General features: G+C 35.4%; 1 protein-coding gene across 1 annotated transcript in view; it reads left to right on the top strand.

Annotated features, from left to right (window-relative positions):
• CCDC73 (coiled-coil domain containing 73) overlaps positions 1-19,256 on the top strand; it is a 115,974-nt gene that overhangs the window by 49,905 nt on the left and 46,813 nt on the right. Inside the window, 2 exon segments of the mRNA NM_001192547.1 lie at positions 4,976-5,111; positions 5,350-5,429. Coding sequence (NP_001179476.1) covers positions 4,976-5,111; positions 5,350-5,429 — 216 coding nt within the window.

The following is a 19,256-nucleotide window of genomic DNA, read 5'->3' as shown; positions in this document are numbered from 1 at the left end:
GATCTCAGGAGTTAGTGTACTTGTCAGTTTGTTTGAATTTATGACTGCTGCATGCTTAATTCAAATAACTTAAGTAGTGAATTTGAAAAGCCCATAGAAGTACATGAAAAAAATTTAACTGATCTTTTAGAAATGTTGCCAGCTTATCATTTTGCTTAAAATCATTAAAAAAAAACCTTTGAAAAGATGTTCACCAGATTTGCCAAGTTAATATAATTAGGTAAAACTTAAATTATAACATGTATTCCTTATTAATATTACAGAGGGTTATTCTTATTCCAAATAAAAACTAATTAATCTATTGAAGGCACCTTTATCATTTAAGGAATAATAATAACAAAACATTATACTGTACTTGTTATGTAACAAGCTCTTGTTTTAGTGCTATGTATGTATTATTAATAATTTGTGTTATCTTCACAACTCTATGAGGGAGATGCTGTTATAGTCTATTTTAAAGACAGGGTAGATTATTTTCCCAAGGTTACACAGCAACTAAATTACAAAGGCAAGATTTAAACATAGGCAGACTTATCTTTTGACCACTTTACTATACTGCCTGTATTTTGGTGTTAAGCAGTATAAAATGGCTCTGCTTAACTTATGCAAAAGGAAATTTAGCAGAGACACAATCAGAGAGTCAGGAATAGTTTTGAAAATGAACAGGGACTAGGTTAATACCAGAGTTTGTGAAGCAGGATGTAGGAACCCAGGACAGAGGTCTCATATCAGTCTGGATAGGGTCACCACTGAACTTCTTTAGTTTTTTGTTTTTTTTTTTTAATTTTATTTTATTTTTAAACTTTACAATATTGTATTAGTTTTGCCAAATATTGAAATGAATCCGCCACAGGTATACCTGTGTTCCCCATCCTGAACCCTCCTCCCTCCTCCCTCTCCATACCCTCCCTCTGGGTCGTCCCAGTGCACCAGCCCCAAGCGTCCAGCATCGTGCATTGAACCTGGACTGCCGACTCGTTTCATACATGATATTATACATGTTTCAATGCCATTCTCCCAAATCTCCCCACCCTCTCCCTCTCCCACAGAGTCCATAAGACTGATCTATACATCAGTGTCTCTTTTGCTGTCTCGTACACAGGGTTATTGTTACCATCTTTCTAAATTCCATATATATGCGTTAGTATACTGTATTGGTGTTTTTCTTTCTGGCTTACTTCACTCTGTATAATAGGTTCCAGTTTCATCCACCTCATTAGAACTGATTCAAATGTATTCTTTTTAATGGCTGAGTAATACTCCATTGTGTATATGCACCACAGCTTTCTTATCCATTCATCTGCTGATGGGCATCTAGGTTGCTTCCATGTCCTGGCTATTATAAACAGTGCTGCGATGAACATTGGGGTACACGTGTCTCTTTCCCTTCTGGTTTCCTCAGTGTGTATGCTCAGCAGTGGGATTGCTGGATGAAAGGAGAAATTAACAATAACACAATAATAGTGGGAGACTTTAATACCCCACTCACACCTATGGATAGATCAACTAAATAGAAAATTAACAAGGAAACACAAACGTTAAACGATACAATAGACCAGTTAGACCTAATGGATATCTATAGGTCATTTCATCCCAAATCAATGAATTGCACCTTTTTCTCAAGCACACATGGAACCTTCTCCAGGATAGATCACATCCTGGGCCATAAATCTAGCCTTGGAAAATTCAAAAAAATAGAAATAATTCCAAGCATCTTTTCTGACCACAATGCAGTTAGATCTCAATTACAGGAGAAAAACTATTAAAAATTCCAACATATGGAGGCTGAACAACATGCTCTATTAGCAAGGTGAAAAGGCAGCCTTCAGAATGGGAGAAAATAATAGCACATGAAGCAACTGACAAACAACTAATCTCAAAAATATACAAGCAACTCCTACAGCTCAACTCCAGAAAAATAAATGACCCAATCAAAAAATGGGCCAAAGAACTAAATAGACATTTCTCCAAAGAGGACATACAGATGGCTAACAAACACATGAAAAGATGCTCAACATCACTCATTATCAGAGAAATGCAAATCAAAACCACTATGAGGTACCATTTCACGCCAGTCAGAATGGCTGCGATCCAAAAGTCTACAAGCAATAAATGCTGGAGAGGGTGTGGAGAAAAGGGAACCCTCTTACACTGTTGGTGGGAATGCAAACTAGTACAGCCACTATGGAGAACAGTGTGGAGATTCCTTAAAAAACTGGAAAATGAACTTCTTTAGTTTTATGGTCTCTCTTGCTCACAATTGAAATTCCAATAAAGTAGAAATCAGTTGGTTTATTTGGGGTAATATGCCCTACACTTTACTAGGGAAGTATAGGAGCCTGTGAATTTTAGTCCTACCAGATTGTAATGAAGAAGTATTTCAAATATATACTTGAAATTCTGTTACTTTTGTGTAAGGGAAATAGACGCTGGCTAGGTAAATCTAACAAATTGCCAGTGTTGGAACTGTATGAGATAGCAGTTCACTCAGAAAGTAATTACTGTGTACTTGTTGATAGGCCTACATTGTTCTTTGTTTTTCATCTCTCAGTAGAAACGAAAGCATGTGGCAGAAATGAATGAAAGTTACGAAGCCAATCAATGATTCTGCTAATGCCAAAATCAAAAACTTTTGAAGAGTGTTACTGATTCTGTTAACATAATATTTCTTTTAAAAACTTTTAAAAGTCATTTTTCTGGCTTACTTCACTCTGTATAGTAGACTCCAGTTTCATCCACCTCATAAGAACTGATTCAAATGTATTCTTTTTAATGGCTGAGTAATACTCCATTGTGTATATGTACCACAGCTTTCTTATCCATTCATCTGCTGATGGACATCTAGGTTGCTTCCATGTCCTGGCTATTATAAACAGTGCTGCGATGAACATTGGGGTACACGTGTCTCTTTCCCTTCTGGTTTCCTCAGTGTGTATGCCTAGCAGTGGGATTTCTGGATCATAAGGCAGTTCTATTTCCAGTTTTTTAAGGAATCTCCACACTGTTCTCCATAGTGGCTGTACTAGTTTGCATTCCCACCAACAGTGTAAGAGGGTTCCCTTTTCTCCACACCCTCTCCAGCATTTATTATTTGTAGACTTTGGGATCGCAGCCATTCTGACTGGTGTGAAATGGTACCTCATAGGGGTTTTGATTTGCATTTCTCTGATAATGAGTGATGTTGAGCATCTTTTCATGTGTTTGTAAGCCATCTGTATGTCTTCTTTGGAGAAATGTCTATTTAGTTCTTTGGCCCATTTTTTGATTGGGTCATTTATTTTTCTGGAGTTGAGCTGTAGGAGTTGCTTGTATATTTTTGAGATTAGTTGTTTGTCAGTTGTTTCATTTGCTATTATTTTCTCCCATTCTGAAGGCTGTCTTTTCACCTTGCTAATGGTTTCCTTTGATGTGCAGAAGCTTTTAAGGTTAATTAGGTCCCATTTGTTTATTTTTGCTTTTATTTCCAATATTCTGGGAGGTGTGTCATAGAGGATCCTGCTGTGATGTATGTCAGAGAGTGTTTTGCCTATGTTCTCCTCTAGGAGTTTTATAGTTTCTGGTCTTACGTTTAGATCTTTAATCCATTTTGAGTTTATTTTTGTGTATGGTGTTAGAAAGTGGTCTAGTTTCATTCTTTTACAAGTGGTTGACCAGATTTCCCAGCACCACTTGTTAAAGAGATTGTCTTTAATCCATTGTATATTCTTGCCTCCTTTGTCAAAGATAAGGTGTCCATATGTGCGTGGATTTATCTCTGGGCTTTCTATTTTGTTCCATTGATCTATATTTCTGTCTTTGTGCCAGTACCATACTGTCTTGATAACTGTGGCTTTGTAGTAGAGCCTGAAGTCAGGTAGGTTGATTCCTCCAGTTCCATTCTTCTTTCTCAAGATCGCTTTGGCTATTTGAGGTTTTTTGTATTTCCATACAAATTGTGAAATTATTTGTTCTAGCTCTGTGAAGAATACTGTTGGTACTAACGCATATATATGGAATTTAGAAAGATGGTAACAATAACCCGGTGTACGAGACAGCAAAAGAGACACTGATGTATAGAACAGTCTTATGGACTCTGTGGGAGAGGGAGAGGGTGGGAAGATTTGGGAGAATGACATTGAAACATGTAAAATATCATGTAAGAAACGAGTTGCCAGTCCAGGTTCGATGCACGATACTGGATGCTTGGGGCTAGTGCACTGGGACGACCCAGAGGGATGGTATGGGGAGGGAGGAGGGAGGAGGGTTCAGGATGGGGAACACATGTATACCTGTGGCGGATTCATTTTGATATTTGGCAAAACTAATACAATTATGTAAAGTTTAAAAATAAAATTACATTAAAAAAAAAGTCATTTTTCTAAGTATGGAAAGACAGGCTTCTTTAGCTGAAAGCAGTGAAGGCCTATTGATACATAGGGTCCAGTTTTTATCAACTATGTCTCCCAGCTTAAGTTAACTTTCTGCTATATTATATTGTCTCCCTGTCACTAATAGATATTGTTTTTATGATTCCATTTTTAACACAGTGAGAAGGTGCTGTATCATTAAAATGAATTTCAAAAAAATTATCTAAGTTTTGAGGATGCATATTATGATTATGCCAGCAAATTTAGAGAAAAATTTATTTCCTAAATTGTCAAAAGTATTGCTTTAATAATATTCACCTCACTTTGCTTAGTGCTGTACTGGACTAATTAACTTTTCTATGAACAACCAACTGATTTTTTAAAAATTTTATAAACAAGGGAAATAAAATTTTAAGTGACTGTTTTGTTATAGGAAAAAAATGCTTTAATTTTACCTAGATTTAGAAATGTCTGTCAACTAACATTTTCTCCCTAAGGTATACTCAGAGACTTTTTCATGACATACTTATGTTAATAACAATAGTTATTAAAAATGATAAATTTTATATATATCTAATAAATGTGTGTATTTATGTATGTAGAACATTTAAAATAACTCTTCAAAATAGGAACAGAAAGTCCAGTTACATCTTCTGGCTAAAGAAGATCATCAGAAGCAACTGAATGAAATTGAGAAATACTATACTATAATAACAGGTCAATTTGGATTGGTAAAAGAGAATCATGAAAAGTTAGAACAAAATGGTAGGTTCCATCTTACTTAAACTTACATATTTAATAGAAAATGTTTAAATGGACTTATTTGTAATGAATAAATTGAACCTATCTGATATTGGTAATACTAAATGGCAGTTTAATTAACATTATTAAATTCAGCAATAACTATATATTTCATTGAGGTCATTTTCCTTGTCCATGTTAATAGTATTTCCTTAAAATGTACATTGAAATAACATTTTCCTAAGTGTCTTTCATGTTGCAGTACAAGAAGCAATACAGTTAAACAAAAGACTTTCAGCTTTAAATAAAAAGCAAGAATCTGAGATAAACAGTTTAAAGAAGGTATGATTGATATAATTTTTTGTATTATATAAAAATTGACCTAACATAATTAGTTTTATGAAATAATATCAGAACAGTTGGATAGTTTTATTTGTAGAAAGATAGTTTTAAATACAGATTTATAAACTTTGAGTTAAGATTTCAATAAGCATAATGAATGAATTTGTTCTAACCCACTCAAAATATTGTTTCTTTGACTCATGACTAGTGGCAAACATTTTTATGGTAACATGTATTATCAATAAGCATTTGCTATATGTTAATCTCATTAGCACCATTCATTCATTCAATATTTGAGTAGCTCTATGTGCCAGGTACTATATGGCACTGAGGATACAGATAAACATGTTCCTGCTTTGTTGAGTTATAGTCCAATGGAGGAGTTATATATAAAATAGTCACACAGATAAAATAATTTAAAATTGTTGTAAATGATATGAAGAAAAATAAAGGATGTGATGATATTTTCATAGGTGACTTTATTACATTGAAGATAAAGTGGTGGGGGAGGGAAGAGATTAATAGTTCAGGCAAAGGAACGGCAAAAGCCTTGATAAGGGGAAGAGTTTTGTATATTTAAGGAACTAGGAAAAGTCTGGTATGGCTGGAGCACTTTGAGTGAAGGAGTGCATTGGATATTTATTGGTTGCTTACTGAGCATCAATATCCCCTTTGTCCTTCCTAAACTTACACAGATTCTTGTTTTGATGCCTCCAACTTGAGACAGGAACCCTAAATTGGCAGAAAGCCATAAACATATTTCATTACTCTAGCCACAATCATTGGTTCAGGAATAGATAAATGAGCTTAGCCAGTGGTTATAAACCGGAAGAATGTAACCCCTACTGGGGCTGGCAGTCATACTATTAATACAATCATGAGAAGCTAAAAAGGAGCAACCTGACGATGTGGATGCCAGATTTCTGTGATGTAAAGAATCCTGTTCTTTAATGACATTTATGAGTTCCTGAATGGATCAACCCTATATTTGCCCTACCTCTAGACTTTCAGTTTTGTGAGCCAGTGAATCCCTGTTATTTTTTTAAACCAGTTTCATTAGGACTAGTTTAATTTTCCATTATTTGCAACTAAAAATATCTCCTCTGATACAAGGGGAGAGTGGTATGAGAGGAAAGAGAAGTTAGGCAAGGCCTTTTTGTTTTTACTGAGCATGACCTCTTATTACCTTCTCCTAATCTTTTCAAAGCCCTAAATGGAATAATACCACTTTGGACCACCTCCTTATCCCTAAGAGAATTAAGTACCTGTCTTTACTGACACTCAGAAAATCCTTTGGATCAATCACTAAGTGACATTTAAATGTCTGTGATTTTCTGAAGTTTGAATATGATATACCTGGGTTTAATTTTTTGGTCACATTTTCTTCTTGGTGTTCTCCGAGTTTCTTGGGTTGTGGTTTGGTGTGTGACATTAATTTGGGGAAAGTCAATCATCAGTGTTTCAAATATTGCTTCGTTTCCTTCTTTTCTTCTCCTTCTGGTATTCCCTTTATGCGTGTGTTATAATTTGCCTATGTGATCTCAGTTGATGGATGTTCTCTTATGCCTTTTTCAGTCTTTTTATTTTTAGTTTTCAGTTTTGGGATTTCTATTTTCATATCCTCAAGCTGAGAGATTATTTACTCAGCCATGTCCAATCTACTTTTGAGCCCAACAAAGGCATTCTTCATTTCTATTGCAGTGTTTTTGATCTGAAGCATTTCTTTTTGATTCTTGTTTAGAATTTACATCCTCTCTTTACATTATCCATCTATTCTGTCATGTTTTGTCTGTTTTTTCTATTAAAGCTTTTAGCATATTAATCATAGTTTTTAAAAAATTCCAAGTCTGATAGTTTTAAATTTCTGTAGTATTTGACTCTGGATCTGAAGCTTGTTTAATCTCTTCAAACTTTGTTTTTTGCCTTTTAGTATGCCTTGTAATTTATTTGTTGGAAGACAGACATGATATACTGGGTGAAAGGAATTGCAGTTAATAGGCCTATAGTAATATAAAGGTGGGGGGATGGGTGTCTTATGATTAGATGGCCCTATTGCCCTTGGATTGTGAATTTCACCAGTGCTTCTCAGTCCCTGCCCACCCACCTCATATTGTACTCTCATATGGTTGGAGAGTTGGATATTACTCTTCCCTCAGGTAGTTTATATTTCAAGTCAAATAATTTCTCATAAAGGCAGGACTTGTTGATAAGAACAGAATGAGTTGGTGAATTTCAGAATGGTTCCTTTTCCTCCTGCTTCTAGCAGGATGAATTTTTCACTGATATTCACTGTGAGAGGACCTTGAGATAAAATGTCACAAAAGTTTGAGGGCCCCCTGAGTGTATCCTTCTGAATTTTTTAACTCCCAGAATTGTCTACTCTAAGCCTCCAGGAATTAGTCAATTACAGTTCAGTTTTTCTTACCTTGGCATTGGTGCCTGTGAAGGTTTCTGTTTATGATTTTCTATAGTGACTTCTCCGTTCCTCTGATTTTTGAGGCAGCAGTTTGTCTTATGACCTCATTTCTTTAACAGATGTAAGAGGAGTTGTTGATTTTCAGTTTGCTCAGCTTTTTATGTGTGGTAGAATCAAATGGAAACTTGTAACTAAGCTTCTTACATGCTGGAGAGAAACTGGAAAACTTTTTAACTGTAATTTTACCAAAATTAAAAATATAAAGATAATTTATTTATAGAGACACAGGCTTAAGTTTTGAGAATGTTTGTGCTACCAGATGATTGACATATACTTTAGTGCATAATTCAAGAAATCAGGGAATTTTACTGCTTTATCTTTTAGTATCATTTCAAGGAAAGCAGGACCACTTGGGTTTAAGATTAATGTGACTTCTAAATGCTAAGCTAATATTACAAAGACCATTAATATTTGTAACACTATCATATCTAGTCTTGTTCTTATATATAAAAAAAGTGAAAGTGTTAGTTTCTCAGTTGTGTCCGATTCTTTGACACCCCATGGATTGTAGCCTGCCAGGTTCCTCTATCCATGGAATTCTCCAGGCAAGAATACTGGAGTGGGTAGCCATTCCCTTCTCCAGAAGATCTTCCTGACTTGATTGTATAACTGCCCATAAATTGGTTTCATATTCCCTGGACTTTATCAAGGGACCAGAAGTAAGATCATAGGAGTAGCCCAGTACAGAATGTTAGAATGGTAATAAGCATGTATCTCTAGCCTTTAAAAGTCTTATGTCTATCCAACAAACTACCTAAGAGGACAGTTTATATGTAAAGAATATTTCATTTCAGTCACATTTAAGAATACTAAAGATGGTTCTTTTAATATAGGGATAAAAAGCTGTAATTCAAAAATTTTGTCTGTCATTTCAAATGAGAATTGTTAAATGGACCGTTCAATTTTTATGCGAAAATACTCTGATTCTTTTTTTTCCTTTTTAAAATTAATTTATTTTTTAATTGAAGGATAATTGCTTTACAGAATTTTTGTTGTTTTCTGTCAAACCTCAAAATGAATCCACCACAGGTATACATATATCCCCTCCCTTTTGAACCTTCCTCCCTGGGCTGTTCATTTTTATCAGTATAAACTTTGAATGGAAATATAAGCAATACTGACTGAATAGTTGTGAATAAACACATTTTTAGTGATATTGCTTTAGTTTACTTTTTTGACACTGTTACCATTGTCCTAAATGATTAAATCATTAATTTGGTGATTATATTAAGAGTTATATATGCCTCTATTCAAATAGTATTTGCATTATTATGAAAATATTATACCTCATAAAGTTCTCTACTAAATTATGTATTTTTTGTTAAATAAGAACAAATATTTCATTGTAACGTTATTGTTTGTTATTTAGTCACTCAGTCATGTCCGACTCTTTACAACCCCATGGACTGTAGCCCACCAGGCTCCTATGTCCATGGGATTCTCCAGGCAAGAGTACTGGAGTGGGTTGCCATTGCCTTCTAGACTATTGTATTTCTAATGTATAGTTTAAGACCGACCTGTAAAAAAAAAAAAAAAATAAGACCGACCTGTAGAAGGAGATGAGGTCTATGTAAATCCATGGAGAGTTTCCCGTGCTGGATTTATATGAAAAAAGTAAAGAATGTCTGTATAAATGAGTGGAATAGTGTTGCTCCTGAGCACACTTGCCCCCTTGTCCCAGACCTTGCCACCTTGTTCAGGGCTGCCTAAATACACTGATGTGTCTTGTGATGGTGGCCTCTGTCACTATAGAAAGCATGAAGTCAGTAAACATGCTGCTAAATAGTTCTTGGAAGAGAGAGTTTATAGAAGGGTCAAGTGGGAATGTTATTGCCTTTAAGAGTTCCATATTCAAATAGCTGAAAGGATAAGAATTTATAAATGTATTTTAACAGATAGTTTTTAATATTTCAGACATTCTTGGTATAAGAATTTTGTGTTTCTTAGTGTAGTCTTTATTTTTAACTTTAAGAAAACTTTTTTCTGTTCTTCTTCTGAGGAGGCTAATCAAGCCTAGTATTAAAAACATTTTTTTAGATTACTCATTTAAAACTTTTAATCATTAATTTTTCCAAAGTTAATTTTTATTTTTCTTTTATGTTGTTGTTTGATTTTGTCCAGGACAGTTATTGGTTTGTGATAAGATGGAATTCTTTTTTTTGTGTGTGGAGCAAAGTTAAACAGACCAAACTTAGTTGTTAGATAAAACTAAGTATTACAGTTCTGAATGCTGGGTTCACCATTATGGCAATCATGAAGGATTCCTGATACTATCTGTGTGCTGCATTCATAACCTCTGCTATTTGTCTGAGTAAACGTCAGAGCACTCAAGGAGATAGTGATATTTAACAGACTACCTCATACCAGAAGAGGAGGGGTAAAGGAGAAAAGGGCATGATATTTATGACTCTAGGAACTATAAGTTGTAATTTAATGAGATCAAAGCATGTGCTGTTTATTTGCTGCACTAACAGCTTTGAATAAAATGGGTAGAAAACAGACAATGTACTAAAAGTTCAGGATATTTAAAAGCTATAAGGGCTGTAAAATCAAAAGCATATTTTCAGTGGAAAAAGATTTCTGATTTTAATTTAATATGCTCTTAAGATTAAGTAATTATAAGAGAAAAACAGACATAAGAAATGATAAGTTTCTACTTTCGTCAGTTGCATACTGGATTTTTTTCTCCTTCCCTCTCCCTTCCCACTTCCCTATTGTTTCATAATAATTAATATAAAAGAATTGATATATTTCAGAGTATCTTCTATAAAACTTAGCTGATTACAATGGCTCCATGGTTTCAGTTGTTGAAAAATGTGGAAAGACATAGAAGTTTGTTCTACTTTGTAACCTTGACAGAAGAAAAACTTCTAGAAAACCAACCCTTTTTAAATTTACAGAATTGTAAGATACTATATCTGAATATAAGTTTTAGCCATATATCTTAGTTTAATTATATTTTTATCAATAAGGCTTTGTATCTTAGGAATGAGTCTAGAACAGATCACTAGTATAAAACAAGCCATCTAATTAATTTCTAAGTTGTTTAGTTCATATAGGTGAATCTTGCTCTAAGAAAACCCAATATAAAAAATTAAAGAAAATTGGTTGCAAGTTTTCTTTTAAAAATCATTTTAGTGCACAAAAAAGCAGCTTGAAAGCAAAGTTTTAGAACATCATGTGTAAAGAAAAATGTACATTATTTTAAATCTAATATCATTGTGTCTTTTAAAAAATCAATTTAGCGTATAAGACTTTTTTTTTTTATTAATCAGGTGGTGTTTGACTAAATTCCAAATAACAACACAAATATTAGTCAAATTGAGATTAAAATTTTGAGGCCTTCTAACAGATGCTTTCCCTTAGTCTCCAAAAGTTTTAAAAAGTTTAATTAATTGCTGAATTGACTGTCTTTATTTTTGTATTCTTTAGTATCCATAGTCAATTTAACTGTTAACCCATGTTTTTGAATATTTATCCAGGATGGATATATTAAGAGCAATAAATTCTTTTATTCAATAAGTTCATTGAGTCAAAGACCATCTAGCTTATGAACTAGAATAATGTTTTTTTATATTGTCTTACTCGTTTTCTAGAATATACTTGGATCTGAATTTATAATGCAGAATTAACCCATATTAATCTCACAAGTTTAGGGTTGTTAATTAAGTCAGTTAAGTTTCTAGCCCCAAATATGCTGTTCTTCTAAAGTTAACATAATGCCAGTGACTCACCAACTACTAAGCTTTATTTTTTATTATTGGTAAGGAAATTGTAGTAATCTGTAGTAATCTGTTTACATTCAAATGAGGAGCATCTATCTGTCACATGGTTGTCTACAGGGTTGTGGTTATTTCTTTGATTAGAATAAGCCATCTGGTTCAATCAGTGATTAAACCCTTAGCACTATACTTTCCTATATACTATACAATTAGCACTATACTATACTTACCATTTTCTATGCAGTTTTACAAATTGACTATGAACTACTATCGTGCCATTAACAACTATCTGTTTGGCCGACATTGACTGTTCTCACCAAGTTTTTAATTTATTTTTTATTGCCATTTGCTGTATCCTGAATAAATCACCTTTGATTTCATCAAATCCTATTTTAGGCAAAGATGAGTCACATTTATTTAATATCATGTTCATCATTATTTTCTTCTTATGTTCATTAAAAGTTTTTAGCACCTCTTAGATCCCTGAATGTATTAAGGTGCTATGGGATAAGTATGAAACGTGGTACCTTTCCTTGAGGTAGTTCATTCCTATCACCATTAGGATTTCAGACCACTTTATTTTAAAAGTAGAGAAAATAATCATAGAACCACTTGAATTCACCTTGGTGGTGGTTTAGTCTCTAAGTTGTGTCTGACTCTTGAGACCCCAAGCACTGTAACCTGCCAAGCTCCTCTGTCCATGGGATTTCCCAGGCAAGAATACTGGAGTGGGTTTCCATTTCTTTTTCCAGGGGATCTTCCCAACCCAGGGATTGAACCTGGGTTTCCTGCCTTGCAGGCAGATTCTTTACTCACTGAGCCACCAGGGAAGCCCTGAATTCACATTAGTAGTAATAATAGGTAACAATGCCTAGTACATAGTAGATGCTCAACAAATACTTGCATGGATTATTACATACCAGGCACTTTGTTTTGTTAAAAAATTATATTCCTATTTAACAGATGAGGAACTTGAGGCAGAATGCAATTAAGTAGTTGCCTAAAGTTACACAACAAGGAAAATAGAGGATTGCAATTCAAATTGCAGAATTTCTGCACAGCTCCAGAACCTGTGATCTTAACCATTCTACTGATAACAGGAGCAGATAAGCAGTTTATCCACATAAGTTTCTTCTCTGCTTTATTCACCATTAGAAAGCATATATATTTATTAAAAGGAGAAGTTGCCAGTATTAATCCTCCTAAACTACCAGGTTTATGTATCTAGACTATGTATCTAGACTAATATTTCCATTACCTTGAAACTCATCATTAAATACTGCTTCCTTTGGGCTTTGTCATTCGGCCCTCCTCTTCTCCAACCTGAGCATCAGTTTCCATCATCTGTACCATTAAACACCCCACTTAGTTCTTGTATTTCTAGTCTTTCAGTGTCCATTACTTCACGCAGTCCATTGGCCTGTTCCTGCATACACATAATTCCCTGCATAGTATTTCTCATTTATTCTGTTTCTCTTAACTTTACCTTTTTCTTTAAAACTAAACCTTTCACTGTAGTCTTCCTAAGGAGGTGCATGAGTCAGACCATACCAAGTGTTGCTTTTCTCTTTGTATTCTCATTTGCAATATGAGTTTAATGATATCTGCCTTTCCAGTTTTATATATTGTGCATGTGTGCATGCTCAGTCACTCACTTGTGTCCAACTCTTTGTGACCCTAAGACCATACCCTGCCAGGCTCCTCTGTCCATGGGATTCTCCAGGTTAGAATATTGAAGCAGGTTGCCATGCCCTCCTCTAGGGGATCTTCCCAACCCAGGGATCGTACCTGTGTCTCTTATGTCTCCTGCATTGGCAGGCAGATTCTTTACCACTGAGCCACCTGGGAAGCCCCTTTTAACAAATATAATATATGGAAAAGCACTTCAGAAAGTTTATCATGCTGTAGAAATTTATGGCATTATTGTTACATGCAAGTAAAATTAGGTTAAAATTAAGGTAAATTTTGATGGATTTGGTTTTTCTGCACCAAAACTATAAAGGGTTATTTGTATTGACTTTCAAGACAACTGAAACATAGCCTCATCTGATAAACTTTTTTCCGGATAGGAAAGTGTGAAATTTCTTCCAACTTATTAATTGCTTTTTCTCCCTTCATGTTTGAATTATATTCTGTTTCTTCAATGACTAATTCTCTTCTTCAGATCTTCTATTTATCTTGTTCATATCATCTCTAAATTTCATGGAATCGTAGAGATCATCTGATTTATTGGTTTTAATCTTTCTTTGAATTGTAGAACCTTCTGTTAAAGATTTGGAGGCTCAGTATTAAAACAAAGTAGACCCCAGTGTTCATTGCAGCACTGCTTATAATAGCCAGGACATGGAAGCAACCTAGATGTCCATCAGCAGATGAATGGATAAGAAAGCTGTGGTACATATACACAATGGAGTATTACTCAGCCATTAAAAAGAATACATTTGAATCAGTTCTAATGAGGTGGATAAAACTGGAGCCCATTATACAGAGTGAAGTAAGCCAGAAAGAAAAACACCAATACTAACACATATATATGGAATTTAGAAAGATGGTAACGATAACCCTGTATGCAAGACAGCAAAAGAGACACAGATGTATAGAACAGTCTTTTGGACTCTGTGGGAGAGGGTGAGGGTGGGATGATTTGGGAGAATGGCATCGAAACATGTATAATATCATATGTGAAACGAATCACCAGTCCAGGTTCAATGCATGATACAGGATGCTTGGGGCTGGTGCACTGGGATGACCCAGAGAGATGGTTTAGGGAGGGAGGTGGGAAGGGGGTTCAGGATGAGGAACACGTGCACACCCGTGGTGGATTCAGGTTGATGTATGCCAAAACCATTACAATATTGTAAAGTAATTAGCCTCCAATTAAAATAAGTAAATTTATATTAAAAACAAAAGAACAACAACAACAACAACAAATAAAACAAAGGAGATCACTTGTGCTTGAAGGGAGAATTGAAAGAACACTGGAGCCATGCATGTTGACTCTTTCTTCTCTATCAGCAGCTATGGAGGGGGGCCGTGGAACCTCTAGGACTTCTTGGAGCACAATTTAAAAACCACTAACTGGATCCAACAGTTAGGTGAATTACTCAATATCGAGTAGCTTGTAAAAAAGAGTCTCTATTTATCATCACTTTGTACCACATACTGTACGAACAGTACAATAATATTCTAAACAACCTGTAAATTTTATAATGTTAGTTGAAATTCTTCACGTAGTAGATGTTGTGATAATTCCTCAATGTCCAGTGCGTCTCATATGATCAGTCTGACTTTAAACTAATTAATATCATCTCCAATCTCCATGCCAGTATTTGGTTCAGGAATGAGCATGTGATCTAATTCTGGCCAGGGGGAGGTGGTTCAAAGAAAAAATATCCTTACTCTTTAGAAGGTGCTCCACGAAGGGACTATGCAATGAGTTGCTATGCAATTCCTAAATTACCTCTTACTACAGAATAAATTTCATTTTATTTATGAAATTTATTCTTTAAATTATAAAACCTTATCATTTAAAGGTTTAAGTATGGTTTTCTGATAGTTATAACCCAAGCATCCTGATACTAATTCATGTTTTTCATTACAGAATATTGTATTTTGTACAAAATGATATTTAAAATACAAAATCTATTGATTTTAATTATTTGTGATACATTGTCTTTGGGTACAAATAAATTCTTCTGGCTCCCTAATTGTCCTATTTTTCTCCCCAATTCATCTAAAGCTCTGTCATAACATCTTTCTTTTCTTCAATTAGCTCATCCTCCTTAATGCAGTCATTCACTTTATGTAGATGACTTCATATCTATATTTCCAGCCTACATTTCTTTTAATCTGCAGTTCTGTATTTTTAGCTGCTTGCAGGTCATCTCCTTTTATGACTTACTGTAGTTTCAGGGTCACCCACCCATTGATTCTTCATTCTTTCCATCCTTCCTCCTCTGACCCTGCCCCCCCACCAAAAAAATTCATAGAACTCTTTCAAAGGAAACCATCTTGCTGCCTATAAAGAACTCATCACTGATACACTGAAACTTTTTTTGAGGGAATTTATCATATGTAACCTTTTATAATTTGAAAAATAATGAATTAATTTTCTTTTAGAACAGTAACACCCTATGACTTAAGTTTAGTGATTTGTGCTTTTTGGCTTTCTTAAGAGTCAGTCTCTTAAGAAAGCTCAAAATTGATGCTTGTGAACTATGGTATTGGAGAAGACTCTTCAGAGTCCCCTGGACTGCAGGGAGATCAAACCAGTCAATCCTAAAGGAAATCAGTCCTGAATATTCATTGGAAGAACTGATGCTGAAGATGAAATTCCAATGCTTTGGCCACTTGATGCGAAGAACTGACTCATTTGAAAAGACCCTGATGCTGGGAAAGATTGAAGGTGGGAGGAGAAGGGGACAACAGAGCATGAGATGGTTGGATGGCATCACCTGCTCCATGGACATGAGTTTGAGTAAGCTCTGGGAGTTGGTGATGGACAGAGAAGCCTGGCATGCTGCAGTCCATGGTGTCGCAGAGTCAGACACAACTGAGCCACTGAACTGAACTGAAGAGTCAGTCTCAGAATATCATCCATCTCTTACTTATCTTTAATAGATTTTTCATCTGTTTCATCAGTGAAGCACCTTTTTCATTTTCTTTTCATTTTCATGCTTCTCTTTTTCACATTTCAGTTTCCTATTCTCGCTTCATTTAGACAGTTTGAAATAATCTTTTTCCTTCATTTCCTCTGCCTATTTGATTATATCTTCCTTCAGAATGTCTCATATTTTCATTATCCATTTTCCAGTAGTATGGACATTCATCATCTCATTCCTGGATTAATAAAATACCTCTTAGCCAGTGTTCTTTCCTTCAGTTTTTGTTCACTCTTTCTGCCAGACTAATTTTACTAAGTCATTCTTTTAATACATTGTCTGTATATGCCTGACACATCTACTTAGCACATGTGGAAAGACTTTTAAATTGAATGGTTCTCCTTTGTCTTTCAAATCAAGTCCCAAACTTTTTTCCAGCTTTATTGAGATACAGTTGCCATACAACATTATTTAAGCTTATGGTATACAATGTGTTGATTTAGTCTTAAACTTCTTAAAATTAGCTTTCTGGAACTTCCATGATCTGGTCCCAACATTGTTTCCTAGTACTTCCTAATAAGTATCTTCATTCTTTGTAATCTAAAAGTCTTTGTTTCCATTATCATAATTCTTAATTTTCCCTGTCTTTTTGCCTTTTTCTCCTTCATGTTCCTTATAGCAACTTGAAATGCCTTCTTCCAATTTACTTGTATTAAATGGGATTGAGTCGGGAAACATGGTACATTGGAATGGGAAATTGAGAGAAGTCTGATGGAAGAGCCATTTACAGACTTGTAGGTCGGGTTAAGGGAAGCCAACAAGGGATAGAAGCAGTTGGGGAATGATTACACCTCCTAGACCTGGTGATGACAAGGGAAGGAAACAGATCCTGGAACCTGGAGAGAGCTATAGGTAAAGCTATTGAAGAAAGCTGCAAATCAGAAGCTGTGGCCTTTGGTAAAGGTACAGAGCTGTTGCCAGTTTGTGGTCATGTAGGGAGGGAGCTGGGAAAAATACCTCAATCACTCTGTCTTCCTAGCATACTGATTACTGGTGCCTCCCAGAGATTGAACCCAACAAAGGGAGAGGAAAGGGAACTTGCTTGCGGTATCCACAGATGCCAGCCACACAGGTCATAGAGAAAGAGTGGAAAATGAATCAGGAGGTACAAATGCAGGATATCCAGTATGCTACTTACTCTTCTAGGCTCACCAGCTTCATTTAAACTTCTTTCCTTATTCAATACATGCTGATTGTTCTCTTAGTGCATAATTTTGTCTGCCTGCTTTTTGGAGATAGGAGAATAAAGCCCTATCTCTTGACCCATGTGGTTACTTTAGCAGTCATTTTATGCAGTATACATATCTAAAGGGGATATGTGAACTGAGAACAATGAATTTTTTCTCCTGGATTTTGGACTAAACCCAAAGAGATTTAATCAGGTGAGTTTCTGTCTAGGTGGCTAAGGCTGTAACATAGAATTCTGGAGCTATTGAGAGCCCAGTTTTCTGCTACTCCTTTTTCAGCTTCCTTGATACCACACTCTCTTGGTTTCATCCCTACCTCTGTTGAGTTCTGTATTAGCAGCTTATTTAATCCATGAATCTTGGACTTTTTTAGAACTCAGTCATTTGTCATCTTTCCTCTTACTAAAAGTGGAGTGATTGCACCTGTTTCAATAGCTTTACATACTATTCAAAAACTAATACATGAGAAATGTGTTTATTTTAGAAAAAAAGAGAAAATACTTAAAAAACAAAATGAGGAAAATAAAAATTTCCTATAATCTCATCATCCTAATGAACCAATTTCAGTTTTTAAAAATTGAAATGTACTAATAAAGATTTTTAATTGTAAGATGATTTTTTTCAGCAAAGGAATTTGGATGTTGTTCATCTCAGACTTGGAAAATTGTCAACAGCCAGGGAATGCATATCCAGAACCGTAGCAGGAAACCAACTTCCACCACTAAGCTGTTTTATACTACTTATACCATCGCTGTTGACCATAGTGGATACTGCTACTGCTACAGGAGTACCACTGTTGTTCATGGAGGCTTGACACGACTAGCATGGCCTCTGCTTCTACCGACTAGTTCTGGATCCAATATCCAAGATAGGTGTTGCTGATTAGCAGAACCTGATATCATGTTTCTGAAGCTAGTATCTGGCATTTGTGGCTTCTCTTGGGGGCTTTCAGAGTTCAAAGGGAGTTCAGTCGCTCAGTTGTGTCCAACTCTTTGCAACCCCGTGGACTGTAGCACACTGGGCTTCCCTGTCCATCACCAACTCCTGGAGCTTGCTTAAACTCATGTCCATTGAGTTGGTGATGCCATCCAACTATCTCATCCTCTGTCATCCACTTCTCCTCCTACCTTCAATCTTTCCCACCATTGGGGTCTTTTCTAATGAGTCAGTTCTTTGCATCACATGCCAAAGTACTGGAGCTTCAGCATTAGTCCTTCTAATGAATATTCAGGGTTGATTTCCTTTAGGATTGACTGGTTTGATCTCCTTGCAGTCCAAGGGACTCTCAAGAGTCTTCTCCAATACCACAGATCAGAAGCATCAATTCTTCTGTGCTCAGCTTTCTTTATAGTCCAACTCTTACATCCATACATGAATACTGGAAAAAACCATAGCTTTGAGTAGATGGACCTTTGTTGGCAAAGTAATGTCTCTGCTTTATAATATGCTGTCTAGGTTTGTCATAGCCTTTCTTCCAAGGAGCAAGCGTCTTTTAATTTTATGGCTTCTGTCACTGTCTGCAGTGATTTTTTACCCCCAAGAAAATAAAGTTTGTCACTGTATCCATTGTCTCCCCATCTATTTGCCATGAAGTGATGGAACCGGATACTGTGATCTTAGTTTTTTGAATATTGAGTTTTAAGCCAACTTTTTCACTCTCCTCTTTCACTTTCATCAAGAGGTTCTTTGGTTCCTCTTCACTTTCTGCCATAAGGGTGGTGTCATCTGCATATCTGAGGTTATTGATATTTCTCCCGGTAATCTTGATTTCAGCTTGTGCT

Source organism: Bos taurus, chromosome 15, assembly GCF_002263795.3.
Source record: "Bos taurus isolate L1 Dominette 01449 registration number 42190680 breed Hereford chromosome 15, ARS-UCD2.0, whole genome shotgun sequence".
Classification (NCBI taxonomy): domain Eukaryota; kingdom Metazoa; phylum Chordata; class Mammalia; order Artiodactyla; family Bovidae; genus Bos; species Bos taurus.
The sequence above is the reverse complement of the archived record's forward strand: the minus strand, read 5'-3'. Positions and strand labels throughout refer to the sequence as shown.